Here is a 15584-nt window from a genome sequence, read left to right as displayed (position 1 = left end):
ATACAGTATTCGTGTGAATTGATGTAAATTACAAGGGGGGAAATGGTCAAATGTTAGTAAAATGATATTTAACTGAATACTTTTTCAAGAACATTTTCCTCTGATGCTATTCTCCACAATTTCCATTGACCAACAAGAAGCATTTTTGTTCATTTCCAAAGAAGAAATTCTGAACTGAGGATAGCATAACTTAAAGGAGAGTCAATTATTCCTGGGAATGAAGAACCAACAAGTAGACTTCTTCATTGCAATTCCTCTCCAACAAGGAAGGTTTAGTGACTTTAAGGGTGTCTTGATATCAAGTGGTCCAGACAGTTGCTTCTAAATCCAATGGATTTAGAACTCTGGGAAACAAGGAAGTATCCATCATCATGCTCAAACCATGGTCACTGCCTTTAAGGACACCAGGTTCACACGCTTCCTTTTCTAGTTACTTTTGGAAATTGCTTGTTAACTGCTTTTTAGGTATTAGAAGACTTTGAATCAACAAGTCTGAAAACATTGGGGGAGTTTAGTTCAATTCTTAGCAAAAGTTTTAAATACAAGGTTTTTAAAAAAAAAATAAACAGCAAAAGGGTAATTCGAATTTTGATTTTGGAAAGTTAAAAATGGACTAAGAGTCCAGATGATTTAAAATAAGAGTTTGGAATTAATTGTAAGAATCCTTCCTATGGAAAAAGTTTTGAAATGAAAAAAAAATGTGATAGGATAAGACTTTGAAAGTTGAGAGTTTGACACTAGAGGGAAGAGAAAAAAACTAAAAAGTATAATTAAAGCAGAACTTTTTAACCCTTACTAATATAGAATGAAGCAAAATATTTTAAAAGTGGACATATAGAAGGATTTTTGAATGGTGGACTCAGAAATTAAGAAACAAATTGACAAACCTGACAAGCTTGAGACTGATCTGAACGTGGATTTTAAAATGACAGGCTACAAGAATGATATCTAAAAAAATCTAAAAAAGAATGCTACCCTGAACATTCAAAAGAAACCAGCTGATGTTTAACAATTAAAAATTATATAGAAATAATCCAAGAGAGTGACCTAGGTAATTTTCCCATAATGGATTTCAAAAGAGGGTTGTTAAAACTTTGAAGAATTTTACAAGATGAGACAAAGAAAAAATGAAAAGAAATAAGTTCCAGGACATTATTTGAAGGGATCAAGATAGGTAAAAGTAAATACAAAGTAATACAATTTGTTGCATTTTAAGAGAAGGGATAAATTACTAAAATTGTTTATATGTGACGAAAAGGGAAGTCATTGCCCTATAAATTTCCTTTCTTTAGTATATTTTTTCTTTTCTATTTTTCTTTCTATTTTTTACTGTGTGCACCAATTTTTATTCCTTTTTATAGTTTTGATTGGTTTTTATCTTTGCACTTGTAATTTTTAATGAAATTAATATTTTAAAACTGTACTATTTGTTTTTTTGGTTGTTGTAGTTCTTAATAATCTTATAGACGTGATATAATCTTAAATTGTTATCCAACACTGGTCTCACTGTATGCCTTCCAAAACAATAGAAATATAAGCTGGGCTACAGTAGTTGGTAACAATTTTAATAGACTCATTGATCTGAAAGGGATCTTAGAAGTACTGTATTCCAGTCTTCTGCGCCGCAGGAGCCATGGAGCATCTCTGGAAGATGGATCATCTAGCTTTTGTCTGAAGTACTTCAGAGAAGGAGAAATCACTATATCACATGGCAGTCTACACTACAGGCTGATAGTCAGGAAGTTACTTCTGATATCTAACCTGTTTCTCTATAGTCTGCTCTTTGTACTATGTGAAAACTAGGCTACAGGATGGATGTGACTGGTGATTCCATATCAGAAAGCAGAAGTGACCAGTGACAGACAACCAATGCATGCACTGAAGGTGAGTGTTATGCCAGCAGTTTGCGGGCACAGTCGCTTCCCATTTAAAATGAAAACATTTTTCCCTCAAATGTGAGAACAATACTTTATTAAAAGTTATAATTGTAATTCTAGTTTCACTTGAATGGGATGGAATGAAGTTGAATTGAGCTTCTGTCCTAGCTCCTTAAAACTAGACGTTCCTTTCAATCCTTGAAAAAGTTGTATATTTGAAGGAATCCATGCAACTGATAACTATACATTTTACAACTGTCCTGTAATTTCTTAGAATTATATGCCACTTTCTTCCAGGAGCTTCCACTTTCTTGATAAATAGGTTTGTCTGAGACATTATGATTGGTCTGAAATCACCCATTGAGCATTAAGGACTGAATAAGCCTTGCATTAGTTTTTTTCCCCCTAATCCCTTGTTAATACATTACACCCAGAGACTAGTCATCCTTCAGTCTAATTCTGAGCTCACCAAACAGAAAATTCTTCAGGAGCAGCCTGGCTCTGGGACAGCTATAGCACCAAGTTATAATTAGCAACGGTTGCTCTACATAGCTAGAGTGATTAAGTTCAGTGGTACCAAATGACTTCACAATTGCCCCTTAATTCTTTTGCTTATACAAAGGTCATCTATTTTCTGGTAGCTTTTAACATTATGCAAGGAGACATTTAAAGTACTTAGTACTTTCTGACCCCTAACGCCCTATTTACACACAGAGAGGCAGTCAGCTTGAATTAATCCTGTTCTAATTAAAGCACAGGCTTCTGGTGTCTGCTCGCTGTAGCACAGAGAACCACCAGGTACACAGAGGTAAATTGAGCTGGATTACTTGTGGATGTGTGTGATTCCCAGAGGGAGAAGTCAGCTTTCGTGAATTTCTGGGGCACTTGGTCCAACATGGAATTTGTATGCAACCGTAATCTTAGATAACTATGGAATGCCTGTCTACAGGCTCTTGTATGTGTCTACTCTCCAAGTGTCTACTTTTGACAAGAAGAGAAAACTCAGAAGGAATGGAGAATACAATCCTATTGAGTTTCATCTAGGGGTGGATTTCAGCAGGTTCTGACCAGTTCTGGAGAACCAGTAGCGGAAATTTTGAGTAGTTCGGAGAACCAGTAGTAAAAATTCTGACTGGCCCCGCCCGCATCTATTCTCTGCCTCCCAAGTCCCAGCAGATCGGGAAGAAATGGGGATTTTGCAGTAACCTTCCCCTGGAGTGGGGTGGGAATGAAGATTTTACAGTATTCTCCTGCCACGCCCACCAAGCCATGCCACGCCCACCAAGCCACACCCACAGAACCGATAGTAAAAAAATATGAAACCCACCACTGGTTTCATCACATCTGAGAAATCCCTATATCACTTAGACCAGGGGTGTCAAACTCAAGGCCTGCAGGCCGGATCTGGCCCGTGGGGTGCTTAGATCTGGCACTAACCCATGAGGCCACACTGGAAACAGCGAAGGACTGCCCCGCGGTGTCTCTTCCAGCAAAAATGGAGCTCAGGAGGGTTGTATGTGGCCCTCTCATGCTCTGTTTTTGCTGGCAGAGGATTGTATTGTGGCCAAAAACAGCTCAGGAACCCGTTTTCGCTGGCAGAGTGCTTGGGCCACCACAGGCACCTCTGACATGAGTGATGTCAAGCTGTCCATGCTCACCACAGCCACACCCACCACGGCCCACTGAGGTCAAACACAACTCTGATGCGGCCCTCAATGAAATTGAGTTTGACACCCGTGACTTAGACCGATACGTGTATAGACACTTGATTTTTTTTCTTTTTTCAAACACATTGCCCATCTACTAATATGCAAGTATGCACTTACATTTGAGCTATAATCATCTGGGATTTATTTATATAAAGCGAACAGCAACAGTACTCGGAACCTATGAGTTGCTCATCTAATAGCTTTACAATAAAACTGCAGTTGAAAGCAATGTCGGTTCCTGAACTTTCAAAGTGGGAAAAAAGTAAAATATTCCAACTAATAATTTGGAATTTAAAAAAACAAACAAACCACTAAACCACACAACCAAGATCTTACATCTCTTTCTAAGCCCGTGTATTAATAATGGATGCGTCATGTAAATCTACCCTTTGCTAAAACATCTTTAAAACACCACAAGATGGCGCCAGCTGTGCTTTCAGAACAGTCAGAACTCAAAGCAAAGGGAATCAGAATTTTCCCAGATAGAGTATGCACCAATTTTATTCTGGCTTTTGTACGGATGTCTCAAAACTCCAAGCAACGCATGAAGAGGACAAGTTGAAATGATGTTGCTTTTGATCTTCCTGCAACAGGCTCAACAAGAAAGCAGATTATGAGACTGTATTGTGGTGATGGTGTTTTCTGAATAGATCAGTGTTTCTCAAATTTGATAACTTTAAGATATATGGACTTAACACCTAAGATTTCCCAGGCAGCATGCTGGCTAGAGAATTCTGGGAGCTGAAGTCCACACATCTTAAAATGGTTATTTTTGAGGAGCAGTGGGACAGATTCTTGGTAAGCAATCCTGCAGGTTATTACCTCTTTCCCACTACTCTTCTTTGCCCTCATCCTCTAGGCTGCAGTTCAGATGGCTTTTGAAGGCAGATAATGGAAGGATCAATACCACATCTTGCCAGGTTGGACATAAGAACTGTATCATTCAACCACTCACCGTGGTATTTGAAGGTGGACAATAGCATAGAGTAGCAAGACTGGGTGACGGGGAGATGGATGAGATAATGCAACCAACCAGTTTTGAGAGTTAGATTCAGAGAGCAAGTATATTTTCAGGGTTTTTTTAAATATTAAAATAAGTCTTCTGAAAATTGAATCAGATCCTAGGGCCGTGATGGCGAACCTATGGCAGGGGTGCCACAGGTGGCACACGGAGCCATATTGGTGGGCACGCAAGTGTTGCCCTATCTCAGCTCCGGTGTGCATGTGCACGCTGGCCAGCTGATTTTCAGGCCTACCGGACGTCAGGAAACAGGCTGTTTCTGGCCTCCGGGAGGATGGGGAAGGCCATTTTTGCCCTCCCTAGGCTCCTAGAAAGGCTTTGGAGCCTGGGGATGGCGAAAAACGGATCTACCGGGGCCACTGTACCATTGCATGCCAAAAGCGGGGGCCATATAAGGAAGTTGCGCACGCATACATGGGTGCATGGGGCACATTGAATTATGGGTGTGGGCACGCGTGAGCGCAACCCCTCCATGCTCCCCCTGCTTTTGGCACGCAACGGCAAAAAGGTTAGCCATCACTGTCCTAGGGCCTTCATGTATATTCCCACATAGTTTTCTTGATAATTGAGCCAAGTGGTTTGCTGCTGCCTTCCTGTGGGAGCAGTGGTGGGTTGCTACCAGTTTGGCCCAGATTGGCCGAACCAGTAGCAGCGGTGGCAGGAGGCTCCGCCCACCCACCTGGACATCTCTGCACATGATGATGCGTGCGCACCCATGAGCGAACCAGTAGCGACGGGGTTTGAAACCCACTACTCTGTGGAAGGCATTTAATTATTCCAACTTCCTAATCTACATTGCTGTCCTGGTGGTCTCCCACCCTTACCCATTTGCAATCTTCTCTGACGGCTTCACCAGAAAGACAATGGGGAAGCTGGCAGGCAAGGCTGCAAGCTGCTGCTACCTGCTGAGAGGACTCTCTTGTCTCTGGGGGCTGGCTGAGAGAGATGCCTACTGAGAGAAGCTGAACTCCATAGGTGGGATGGAGAAACAGAGCTCTAATCACAAAGATCCAAGCTTCATTCCTGCTGCGTGCTAGAGCAGCTCCTTTCTGTGCATGGAGGAGAGCTGAGCTAAGCAGGCAGCTGTTTCCCTCTGTCTGCTTAGTGGCCTGGGAGATTGCTTCACGACCACAGCCAGGAGCGCCTGGATTGTGGCTGTTGAGCAAAGCAGTTACGTGGGCATCTTCACTCAATGACCAAGATTCCGGTGCCAGCTATAGCAGTGTTGGAAATCAAATTTTTTTACTACCAGTTTGGTGGGCATGGCTTGGTGGGCGTGGCAGGGGAAGTATACTGCAAAATCTCCATTCCCATCCCACTCTGGGGCCAGCCAGAGGTGGTATTTGCTGGTTCTCTGAACTACTCAAAATTTCCGCTACCAGTTCTCCAGAACCTGTCAGAACCTGATGAATTTCACCCCGAGCTGTAGTCATAAATTGAGGATTACCTGTGGAAGGGGAGGAAGACTTAGCAACTTTCTGATGTCTCATTAGCTCTCCCCAAACAATACAGCTCCAGATGTGCTTAACCAAAGCTCTCAGGGAACTCCCAGAAGCAAAAAGGATAGTGAGTTCTTGGACCTTGGGTTTAGGATGGGCATCTGAATATTCAGTCCCCCAAGGAAAACAAAATGCATTAAATTTATCACGTACAGCACTAGATTAACTGTGCCTATAGTCATCAACAATAACCATCTTAGATTATTAGATGTGTTTTATTTGAAGGCCAGCCTTCCATGCTCAGTGTAATGGATCTTAGCCTGCTTTATTCTCAACACTCATGTGTGTTATCAGATAGCGGTAACCATGCTTCGGTTGCCATAGCAGAGAAAACAAAATCCCTTCTAGCTGCCAGCTTCTGCAGGATATTATCTAATATTGATTAGAAATGCACCGGATACTGATGTGTTAGCATCTTTTATGTAGCCTTCTGACAAACTCAGAAGTGCTAAATATTTTTCATTATAAAGATAGACTATTTCAGCACCATGGTCAGCACAAATAAACAAATAAGAGCTGCTGCAACCTTTCGGTGAACCGAAGTACAGGCTTCATAAAGATAAGATTGATGACATTGCATTCCTTCATCTTTGGAAAAGTTTGGAAAAGAAATGAAGAGATGGGCCAAAAGAAGTCTGAAACAGAAGAAAACCTGATCCCATTCATAATCAACACACACAACCTTTTTCTTTGTTGGCAAGAAATGTCCATTAGAAGACACACCGGAGTGAGGTTGAATGTTAGATGGAATAGTTGAAGAAGGAACTACGCTATGTTCAGGAAAATACACTCCATATTTCACCCCAACTCCAGCAGGAGTAGTTTATCTGATGGGATCCCAGCTTATGATGGCTCTGCGGTTCGTTTGATCCGTAGCACCTCTATGTATGCTCTCAGAGACGAGGACCATACACTCATCGAACCTCTGAAAAAAAGCAAAAGTACCACCAGCCTTAATTCAGTTGCCTGCCTTCAGCTGAAAGAAGAAAAGGCATGGATGTACTCCAAGACACAAGACTGTTTGCAATATTTACAAGATTTGTTAGCTCTGAGGAAAAAATACCTTGCGGGTGTCAAGGATTTGAAAGTCTTGGGCAGAGTGCCTGAAATTTCCCCTTTGCCTACAAAATCTTCAGCAGCAACAACAAAAACCCAAGCCCCTCCTCCTCCCAAACCGACTTCTAAGGTAGGATATGTTACTCCCGTGTTTACATAGAATATGTTACAACCACACTCTTTGGAGAATTGAAATAAGAAAGAAATAAACTTGCTTGGGAAGATGTGAGGAGATGAGTTATGAGTTTGGGAATGGTGTGAGCTTATGTTTTGTAATAACCTTTAGTGTCAGACTCCATATAGTCTGCCATACTAACACAGCCTATTCACATATAATAGTCAAAGTAAGGACATTTACTTTTCAGGCTTTGGGCATTCTCACCAATCATAAACAAGTTTAAAAACTACCACTGATTGGGATAGAATTGCTTCTCTCACCAGAAAAAATAAAGAAATTAAAAACACACACACACACAAATTACAGTATGAGCAGTTTGAAAATGAAGATTTCATGGTGGCTAAATCCATGACTGGAGGGGTTATAATTTCAAGAAACTGAAGCTCAAGTTTCAACCTTTGGGAAGGAACAACAAGAGGGGTTTGTTTCCTTTTGACAAATGTTTAGGTTATTCTCTTTTAATAAACAGTGGGTTGTCCCTTTTTCTTTACACATTTGTCTTCTATCCCAAAGGTGCTTTTTCAAGAGGCAACTGGACTCTTTTTTCTTTGAAGACGTTTCACTTTTCATCCAAGAAGCTTCTTCAGCTCTGACTGGATGGTGGGGAACGGAAGTCAGAGCTGAAGAAGCTTCTTGGATGAGAAGTGAAACGTCTTCAGAGGAAAACAAGAAAGCCCAGTTGCCTCTTGAAAAAGCACCTTTGGGACAACCATGAAATGGGTTACTCAGAATCTCCATAGACATTTGTCCTCTATGTATTAAGCCACATGTCTGTTTATGGCCATGCTAACTGCTCACAGAAATCACTCAGTTTCCACTTTAAAAAAATAAATACTGTAAATTAATGTATTGTTTACTGTGTTGGATAGCACACCACTTTTGTTATCCTAATACAAGTGACAATTTAAACTGCTGGCAAAAGTGGGGGATCTGAAGATATTACTGGTCATTCAGCAATTCTCTCCATATCTGTATTACAACTTTTCTAGCATCCATTCCCCGTAACTAAGATGCTAAGATTTTAATTTCTGTCAATAAGAGAGATACCTTGATATCAAGTGACATTAGAATTCTTTAAAGAATTAGAATATTTGCAGATCCCTTGCATCCTGGACATAAACTGTTTCAACTCCTACCCTCAAAACGACGCTATAGAGCACTGCACACCAGAACAACTAGACACAAGAACAGTTTTTTCCCGAAGGCCATCACTCTGCTAAACAAATAATTCCATCAACACTGTCAGACTATTTACTGAATCTGCACTACTATTAATCTTCTCATAGTTCCCATCACCAATCTCTTTCCACTTATGACTGTATGACTATAACTTGTTGCTGGCAATCCTTATGATTTATATTGATATATTGATCATCAATTGTGTTGTAAATGTTGTACCTTGATGAATGTATCTTTTCTTTTATGTACACTGAGAGCAAATGCACCAAGACAAATTCCTTGTGTGTCCAATCACACTTGGCCAATAAAAATTCTATTCTATTCTATTCTAAAGATCCCAAATAGTTCAAGTGAGAGAACTAATGAATAGACGTTTTGTGACACAGTATGAAAATAGACTTAGGGATAGGCAGCCTTTTTTGTTTTTTTGCAGATATTCTGAAGATTAGTTTTCTTCAATTCTTGCTTTGCTAAATGTGGCTCATGGAGTAGAATTTCAAAATACCAAAAGGCCCACAGTACTTCAGTAAAAGGAAAGTCAAGATTCAACATTATTTTGATCAAATTTGGCTTCCTGGAGTGTCTTCTGCATTTTTTTTTTACCTAACTGATTTTTCTCATTTGCTTGCTTTTTCCTGCTAGTTAAAAGTTGAAATCAGCCTTGATCCAAAAGAATCATAAGGCTAATAATGATTGCATCAAGAATAGTTCTATATTATTATTTGGAATACACACACACATACACATACCTGGAAAATGATATTTTTTTGCACATCTACTTATATATGCACACACCCAGGGATATACAACATTAAAGATAATCCATGTATAACGAGGGAAATTTGGTAAAGCAAATTAGAAATCAGTCTCAGGAGCATATAAAGAGATTGTATAATGTGTTACTTGAAATAGATTCTGAAAGGGACTTGGTAAAGGACTGTATGATAAAGTGGGCACAAAATTTTCAGGAGCCAATATTATTGGAAACTTGGGAAAAAATTTGGGTTAGAAATGTTAAATTCACAGAATTTGAGGGAAAATTTTTATAAAATGTTTTATAGATGGCATTTAGATCCTAAGAAATTATCGTGTATGTATCCAGATATGCAAGCAAAATGTTGGAGATGTAATTGTGATGACGCTACATATTTTCATATTTGGTGGACTTGTAAGGATATAAAGGCCTTTTGGATAAAAATTTGGTGGATTTTACAAAATGTTTTGAAAAAGAAGATAAAGTTCCTGCCGCAATTTTTTCTGTTGGGAATTATTACGGACTGTACAGTAATTGAGACTAAATTGATTTTAAATCTAATAACAGCAGCAAGATTACTAATAGGACAATACTGGAAGAAAAAAGAAGTACCTACAATAGAAGAATGGATATTGAAAGTTGCCAATTTGGCTGAGATGGCGAAGATATCAGCCTTTTTGAAAGACAATACGCAAGAAAGATACTTAAAGGAATGGAAAAAATGGATTGACTATATTCAAAGTAGATATCAGACTAAGAGTTGTCAGACTGTTTTGAATGATTATGATGTATTATTTTTGATTGTTTTCGGGGGAAGTTAGGAATTGATGATTGTAGGGGTATAATTAAGTTGGGACGAAATTTTTTTAGCATATGTTTGTTTTATTTTTAACTATACCTTGTGCTCGTTCTGGGAAGTCGGGGGCGGGGAGGGGGGTTGTGAAGGGAGGGGGGAGGGGAGGTGGGGGGAAAGGGGGGGGAATTTTCTGTAAAATTTTTGAATAAAAAAAAAAAGATAATCCACATATATTACAAAAAGCAGCATAATAGCTAATTTAAATGGAGCCTAAGATAAATTAGCACAAAAAAAATAGTTTGTTTTCTGAAAGGTCTACATTTTGTATCCTTGAAAGTCGGAGGGAGGGTTGGAATTATAATGCTTGTTTATTCTAATTAAACCATTGTCATACCTTCCAGATCTCAGAGGACAGAAATGGCTCACAACTCAGTTCAGATGTGACTGAAGCAATCGCTTATTTTGACTCAATTATTGCAAAACTGGAGGCAGAAAGATTTCACAAAGTTGTGAGGGATCATCCACATGTTGATGTAGATTTTGATAGTAAGTACATATATATGTATCTATCTATCTATATATATCAATAGTATCAATAACATTTCTAATAAATGTTAATAAATAAATTATTTAATAAAATATTATTAATAAATCAATTAATAAAATCTCACCAGGCTCAAAGTTGACTCACCCTTCCATCCTTCCAAGGCTGGTAAAATGAGAACCCAGATTGTTAGGGGCAATAGGCTGACTCTGTAAACCACTTAGAGAGGGCTGTAAAGCACTGTGAAGTGGTATATAAATCTAAGTGCTATTGCTATTTGAATAAATGCAGAATAGCATCCATCAGATTTGAATTTTCAGACTGTTAAATGACCATAGTATCTCTCATCCACTAATACCTTGCCTGCTACATTTTGTCCTAGTAATAGTTAGGGAGCTGTCTTCAGGGGCAGCCTCATATAAATCTTGTTAAAAGGTAAAGGTAAAAGTTCCCCTCACACATATGTGCTAGTTGTTCCTGACTCATTTCCATTTCAAAACCAAAGAGCCAGTGCTGTCCGAAGACATCTCCGTGGTCATGTGGCTGGCATGACTAAATGCCAAAGGTGCATGGAACGCTTTTACCTTCCCACCAAAGATGGTCCCTATTTTTCTACTTGCATTTTTTATGTGCTTTCAAACTGCTAAGTTGGCAGAAGCTGGGACAAGTAACGGGAGCTCTCCCCGTTACCCAGCAGCACTAGGGATTCGAACCGTTGAACTGCTGACCTTTTGATCGACAAACTCAGCATCTTAGCCACTGAACTTAAATGCGTAGGGATGAAAATGCTTCCAGGCCTACTCAGATCAGAAAAGGCCTCAACTGGTGCATCATCCTAGATTCATATAAAACACAACACATAGTTGTGAGAGTAAATAATAAATACATCAAAGTTTTCTCCAAAAGTAGTATATTTCAGCTGGGAACTGAACAAAGCTCCATTTCTGCTGTTCTTCCAAACAAAAACATCCAAGGATGGGTTTTCCATACTTTTGCTTGGGAGATTGATGGATAATATATTGATTGATTTAATAAATAATTAGTATCACATGTCTGTTACTTATTGAGTTTGCAGTGCTTGGCTATTTTTGGAATACTGCATCTTTTCTTCTTCTTCTTCCCTTCAACCCTGTTCTAGATGTGTGGTTTTTGAATGCATAAGGAATTTTAGGATAACTTTCTGTATCCAGTCAGGTGCATAGAGGAGAATAATTAAATGGGTGCTGTCCCATCCCAGCACTTTAATGCTGAGCAAAAGCAGACTATTCCATTTGGAATAACCCATTAAAAAATTAGAATATGGTTTATCCAAGGTCAAGGCCTGCCTGTGTGATCCTTTGTTTCTTTCAGTCCACAGGGCTTCAGATGTATTTATCTGTGGCTTCTTGTCTTTTCATCCCTCATAAAACCACTACATGAATTATTCACCATCTAATTCCCCATAATATCAAATAGAGTATTGATACTTTATACTGTATGTTTGTCACATACCAATTTAAATAATCAGAGAAAATGTTTGATACCAAACATTATTAGCATCAAAAATTATCTCTCTTTGGGGGAATTCAGCTAGAAATTCAGCTAGAAATTAATAGTGAAAATAGAGTTATATCAGGTGACTAGATTATATAAATATCCCAGAAAATAGTTTCATAAAGTATCTATAATATTATGGATCAGGGGTGGGTTCTACTTACCTCCGCTACCGGTTCGCAATTGGAGCGGTCTTGCGCATTTCTGTGCATGCGCAGATCGTTTATGATGACCTCCAGGCAGGTGGGCGGAGCCTCCCCGCCGCCATTACTACCGATTCGCAAGAACCGGCCCGAACCGGGAACAACCCACCACTGCTATGGATTTGGGAGCTGCAAATGGTTTAAAGATGGAAATGGGTCATTGTTGTTGTTGAGGGGTTTTTTTGCCTCACTGTAGTTTGGCATATTCGTTTCTACTCTTACTTCGACATCTTTACAAACCGCCGTTCAGTCCTATTAACACTACATTTCAGTGACCCAATCTTCTAGTGCTTTGAAGGACATAGTTAGAGCATAGTGGGGGAGTTGGATCCTGTGACCTAGTTAGCCTATCCCTAGTTTAGAAATATGGAAAGCAGTTTTCTATTGAGCCAGATTGTTGGTCCATCTAGCCTTGTTTTATTAGCAGCAGCTTTCTTAAATCTCTTGCCAAGAAATACCGGAGGCTGAACTTGGGGCCTTCTGTGTGCAGAACCTAAGCAGTCTCTACATATTTTGTACCTTCACCCTTGTTGTAAAGTTACATTTATACTAAGTTTGGTTCCATATTTCAGTTGTTTCTAGTTCAAGAGAACACAGCTTACATTCCAACTGGATCCTTCGGGCCCCTCGGAGATATTCCCAAGACACCAGCCAAGTAGAAGCGATTACAAGCCAATCCAAAGGAAAAGGCCAAGGAGGAACATTCAGCTCCAGAAAGAAACTGCAGAGATATCCAATGTATCTACCTAAAGCTGTAGAGGGAGCATTTAATACTATGAAATTTAAACCCAAAATGTGCCTCAAAGAACAGCACTGACCTGAAAATCCTTACTGTGCGTACGCAGACCCAAGAGTCTTTCTTCAGAAGCAGATGGTTAGGATATTTTTATGCTATAAATTATCAGTAGCAATTTTTTGATGTGTACAGCTGACAAGACTTGACTTTACGTTCTGCCTACACTGGGACCCCGTTGTAGTTCTGTGGACACAACACACTTATGTAAAAGCCTTATAAATGTATTCAAACAAGTTAGTAAACTTAGCTAGGTTCAACCTGATGGCATAGCAGGTTGTTCAACCTGTTTGGTTAGTTTATAATTCAGTGTATTGTATGAACAGGCAGAAAATATGTTCATTCAGTAACTAGGTAAGCTGCAACATTATGCACACTGAAAATTATCTCATCCAGTTCTTCTTCCCACTCCATAGCATATCTAATGTTGATTATCCATACCGTATAGAAAATGTTAGCATGAATGCCAGTGGTGGCATTCAAAATTTTTTACTACTGGTTCTTGGGCGTGGCTTGGTGGGCGTGGTGTGGTTGGGTCGGTGTGACTTGGTAGACGTGGCAGGGGAAGGATACTGCAAAATCTCCATTGCCTCCCCACTCTGGGGCCAGCCAGAGGTGGTATTTGCCGGTTCTCTGAACTACTCAAAATTTCCGTTACTAGTTCGCCAGAACTGGTCAGAACCATCTGAATTCCACCTCTGGTGAATGCCATGATCACCCAGGGACATTTTGTGTTACTCTGTGAAAAGTTAGATTATAAAACAAATCCATGTCATGCAACTTTGGTGAATATTGTTTCTACATTAATTTTTAAAATTATTTGTTTGCTATGCTGGATTCAGGTTAACATTGCAATCTAGGAATGTGCATCCAGAATTTATGTTTCTAATGAAAAAAAATGTGGTTCTTCTAAATAAAATAAAGCCTGAATATTTTAATTTAAACAATTTCCTTCATTTATAATCTGGATGCCCTGCTCTTCTCTCAAGGAGAATACCTAAAAGCCACAGCATTCATTATTTATACAACAGGTGGAGGGCAAGAAGCAGAAAGCAAAGAAGAACATGATTCTTGTACCCAACGTCCACATTTAAAGTACATCTCCCTCAGAAGAGAATATGTGGAGTGAAAAACACACAGTGAGCTTGGCTATTGCCAAAACTGTTGAATTTCTGGGCGGGTGGGGAGGGGAGGAGTATTTAGCAGATTTCTAAAACTGCTCACTTACCAAATGATTATCTTAATTTACAGGGTAAAAAGTAATAAAAACATGCATTGCATTAAAAATCTGGCCAGGCTGAGCGGGAAAAGCAGTCCTAAACACTACACATACCCAATGATGACTTGGTAATCCCATCCTAGTTCAGAGTCTGTGGCAAGAACCTGGTCTTAAGCATGTTCCTAAAAGCCAGCAGGATTGGTACTGAAGGATATTGGAAGATTTTCTCTACCTTTGTGCTCAATGACTATTGCTACTCTGAACCTTTAGTTCTCTACTCTACTCTTCTCTTTTCCCCCCCTTTCTTTCCTCCTCTTATTAAAACAACACTGTCATTTTATTATAGCACATTTTTAACTATTAAAGAGCTTAAAATGTATTGCAGTCAAGGTTCTACCAAACAACAACAACAACACCCCAATAAGCTAGATTTTGGGGCCCATATTCCTGTGTTCTACGGGGACTTCATTTGCTCCTGGGAATCCAGTCTTAATGTCCCCACTACATTAAGATTAAAAAAAAAAACATTAAACAAGCCAGTATCCAATCACAGGGCTCTTTTTAAAATGGAAGTAGATTTTAGAATAGAATAGAATAGAATAGAATAGAATTTTTTATTGGCCAAGTGTGATTGGACACACAAGGAATTTGTCTTGGTGCATATGCTCTCAGTGTACATAAAAGAAAAGATACGTTCATCAAGGTACAACATTTACAACACAATTGATGATCAATTTTAAAATTAATTGATGATGTGAGTAATTAGTGATGCCCAGTAGTTAGAAGTTTTTAATCTAAATGGATTATGGCTGTAGCCAAGTAGAATTGTAGTTGGTTTGTTAGTTAGTTTTTTGTAAAACTTGTACTAAGCTTAAATTTCATGCTCTTACAAATGATCAGGTCAGGAAAACTGCAGTTGCCGAGTGATACAATCACGCATACACACACACACCCCAACAACACTATTAATATTAAGATCAGCATTGTTCCCCAGTGTTTTGGAGAAGCTATACCCAGCTGTCCCATTTGCTGTAGGATCAAAGCCTTATATAGATTTCCCCAAAGATGATCGATAATTTGATTTCAAAGGGAAAAAAAATGACCTGAGAGAGATTTAAAGGGCCATAGCTTTCACCTCCTTGAAAGAAAACAAACTAGAAATAAACAAGTATAGCAAAGGATGGCACAATCTCCATTTATTATTTTCTCTCCTTCAAATTCTT

General features: G+C 39.2%; 2 protein-coding genes across 3 annotated transcripts in view; one reads left to right on the top strand and one right to left on the bottom strand.

Annotated features, from left to right (window-relative positions):
* C1H13orf42 (chromosome 1 C13orf42 homolog) overlaps nucleotides 1-14003 on the top strand; it is a 37860-nt gene extending 23857 nt beyond the window's left edge. Inside the window, exons 1-3 of one of the 2 annotated variants that reach the window (XM_058179857.1) lie at nucleotides 6750-7292; nucleotides 10471-10615; nucleotides 12922-14003. In XM_058179857.1, the coding sequence (XP_058035840.1) occupies nucleotides 6879-7292; nucleotides 10471-10615; nucleotides 12922-13166 (804 nt within the window). In that variant the 5' untranslated portion in view covers nucleotides 6750-6878 and the 3' untranslated portion in view covers nucleotides 13167-14003. Of the gene's footprint in view, nucleotides 1-6749; nucleotides 7293-10470; nucleotides 10616-12921 lie in introns of those variants that run through there. The other variant, XM_058179867.1, reaches the window with a different exon arrangement.
* The window catches only part of SERPINE3 (serpin family E member 3), a 54430-nt gene that overhangs the window by 23089 nt on the left and 15757 nt on the right, over nucleotides 1-15584 (bottom strand). The gene's annotated exons all lie outside the window — the stretch shown is intronic.

This window comes from Ahaetulla prasina, chromosome 1 (assembly GCF_028640845.1).
Source record: "Ahaetulla prasina isolate Xishuangbanna chromosome 1, ASM2864084v1, whole genome shotgun sequence".
Taxonomy (NCBI): Eukaryota; Metazoa; Chordata; class Lepidosauria; order Squamata; family Colubridae; genus Ahaetulla; species Ahaetulla prasina.
This window is presented reverse-complemented; position numbering and strand designations above follow the sequence as displayed.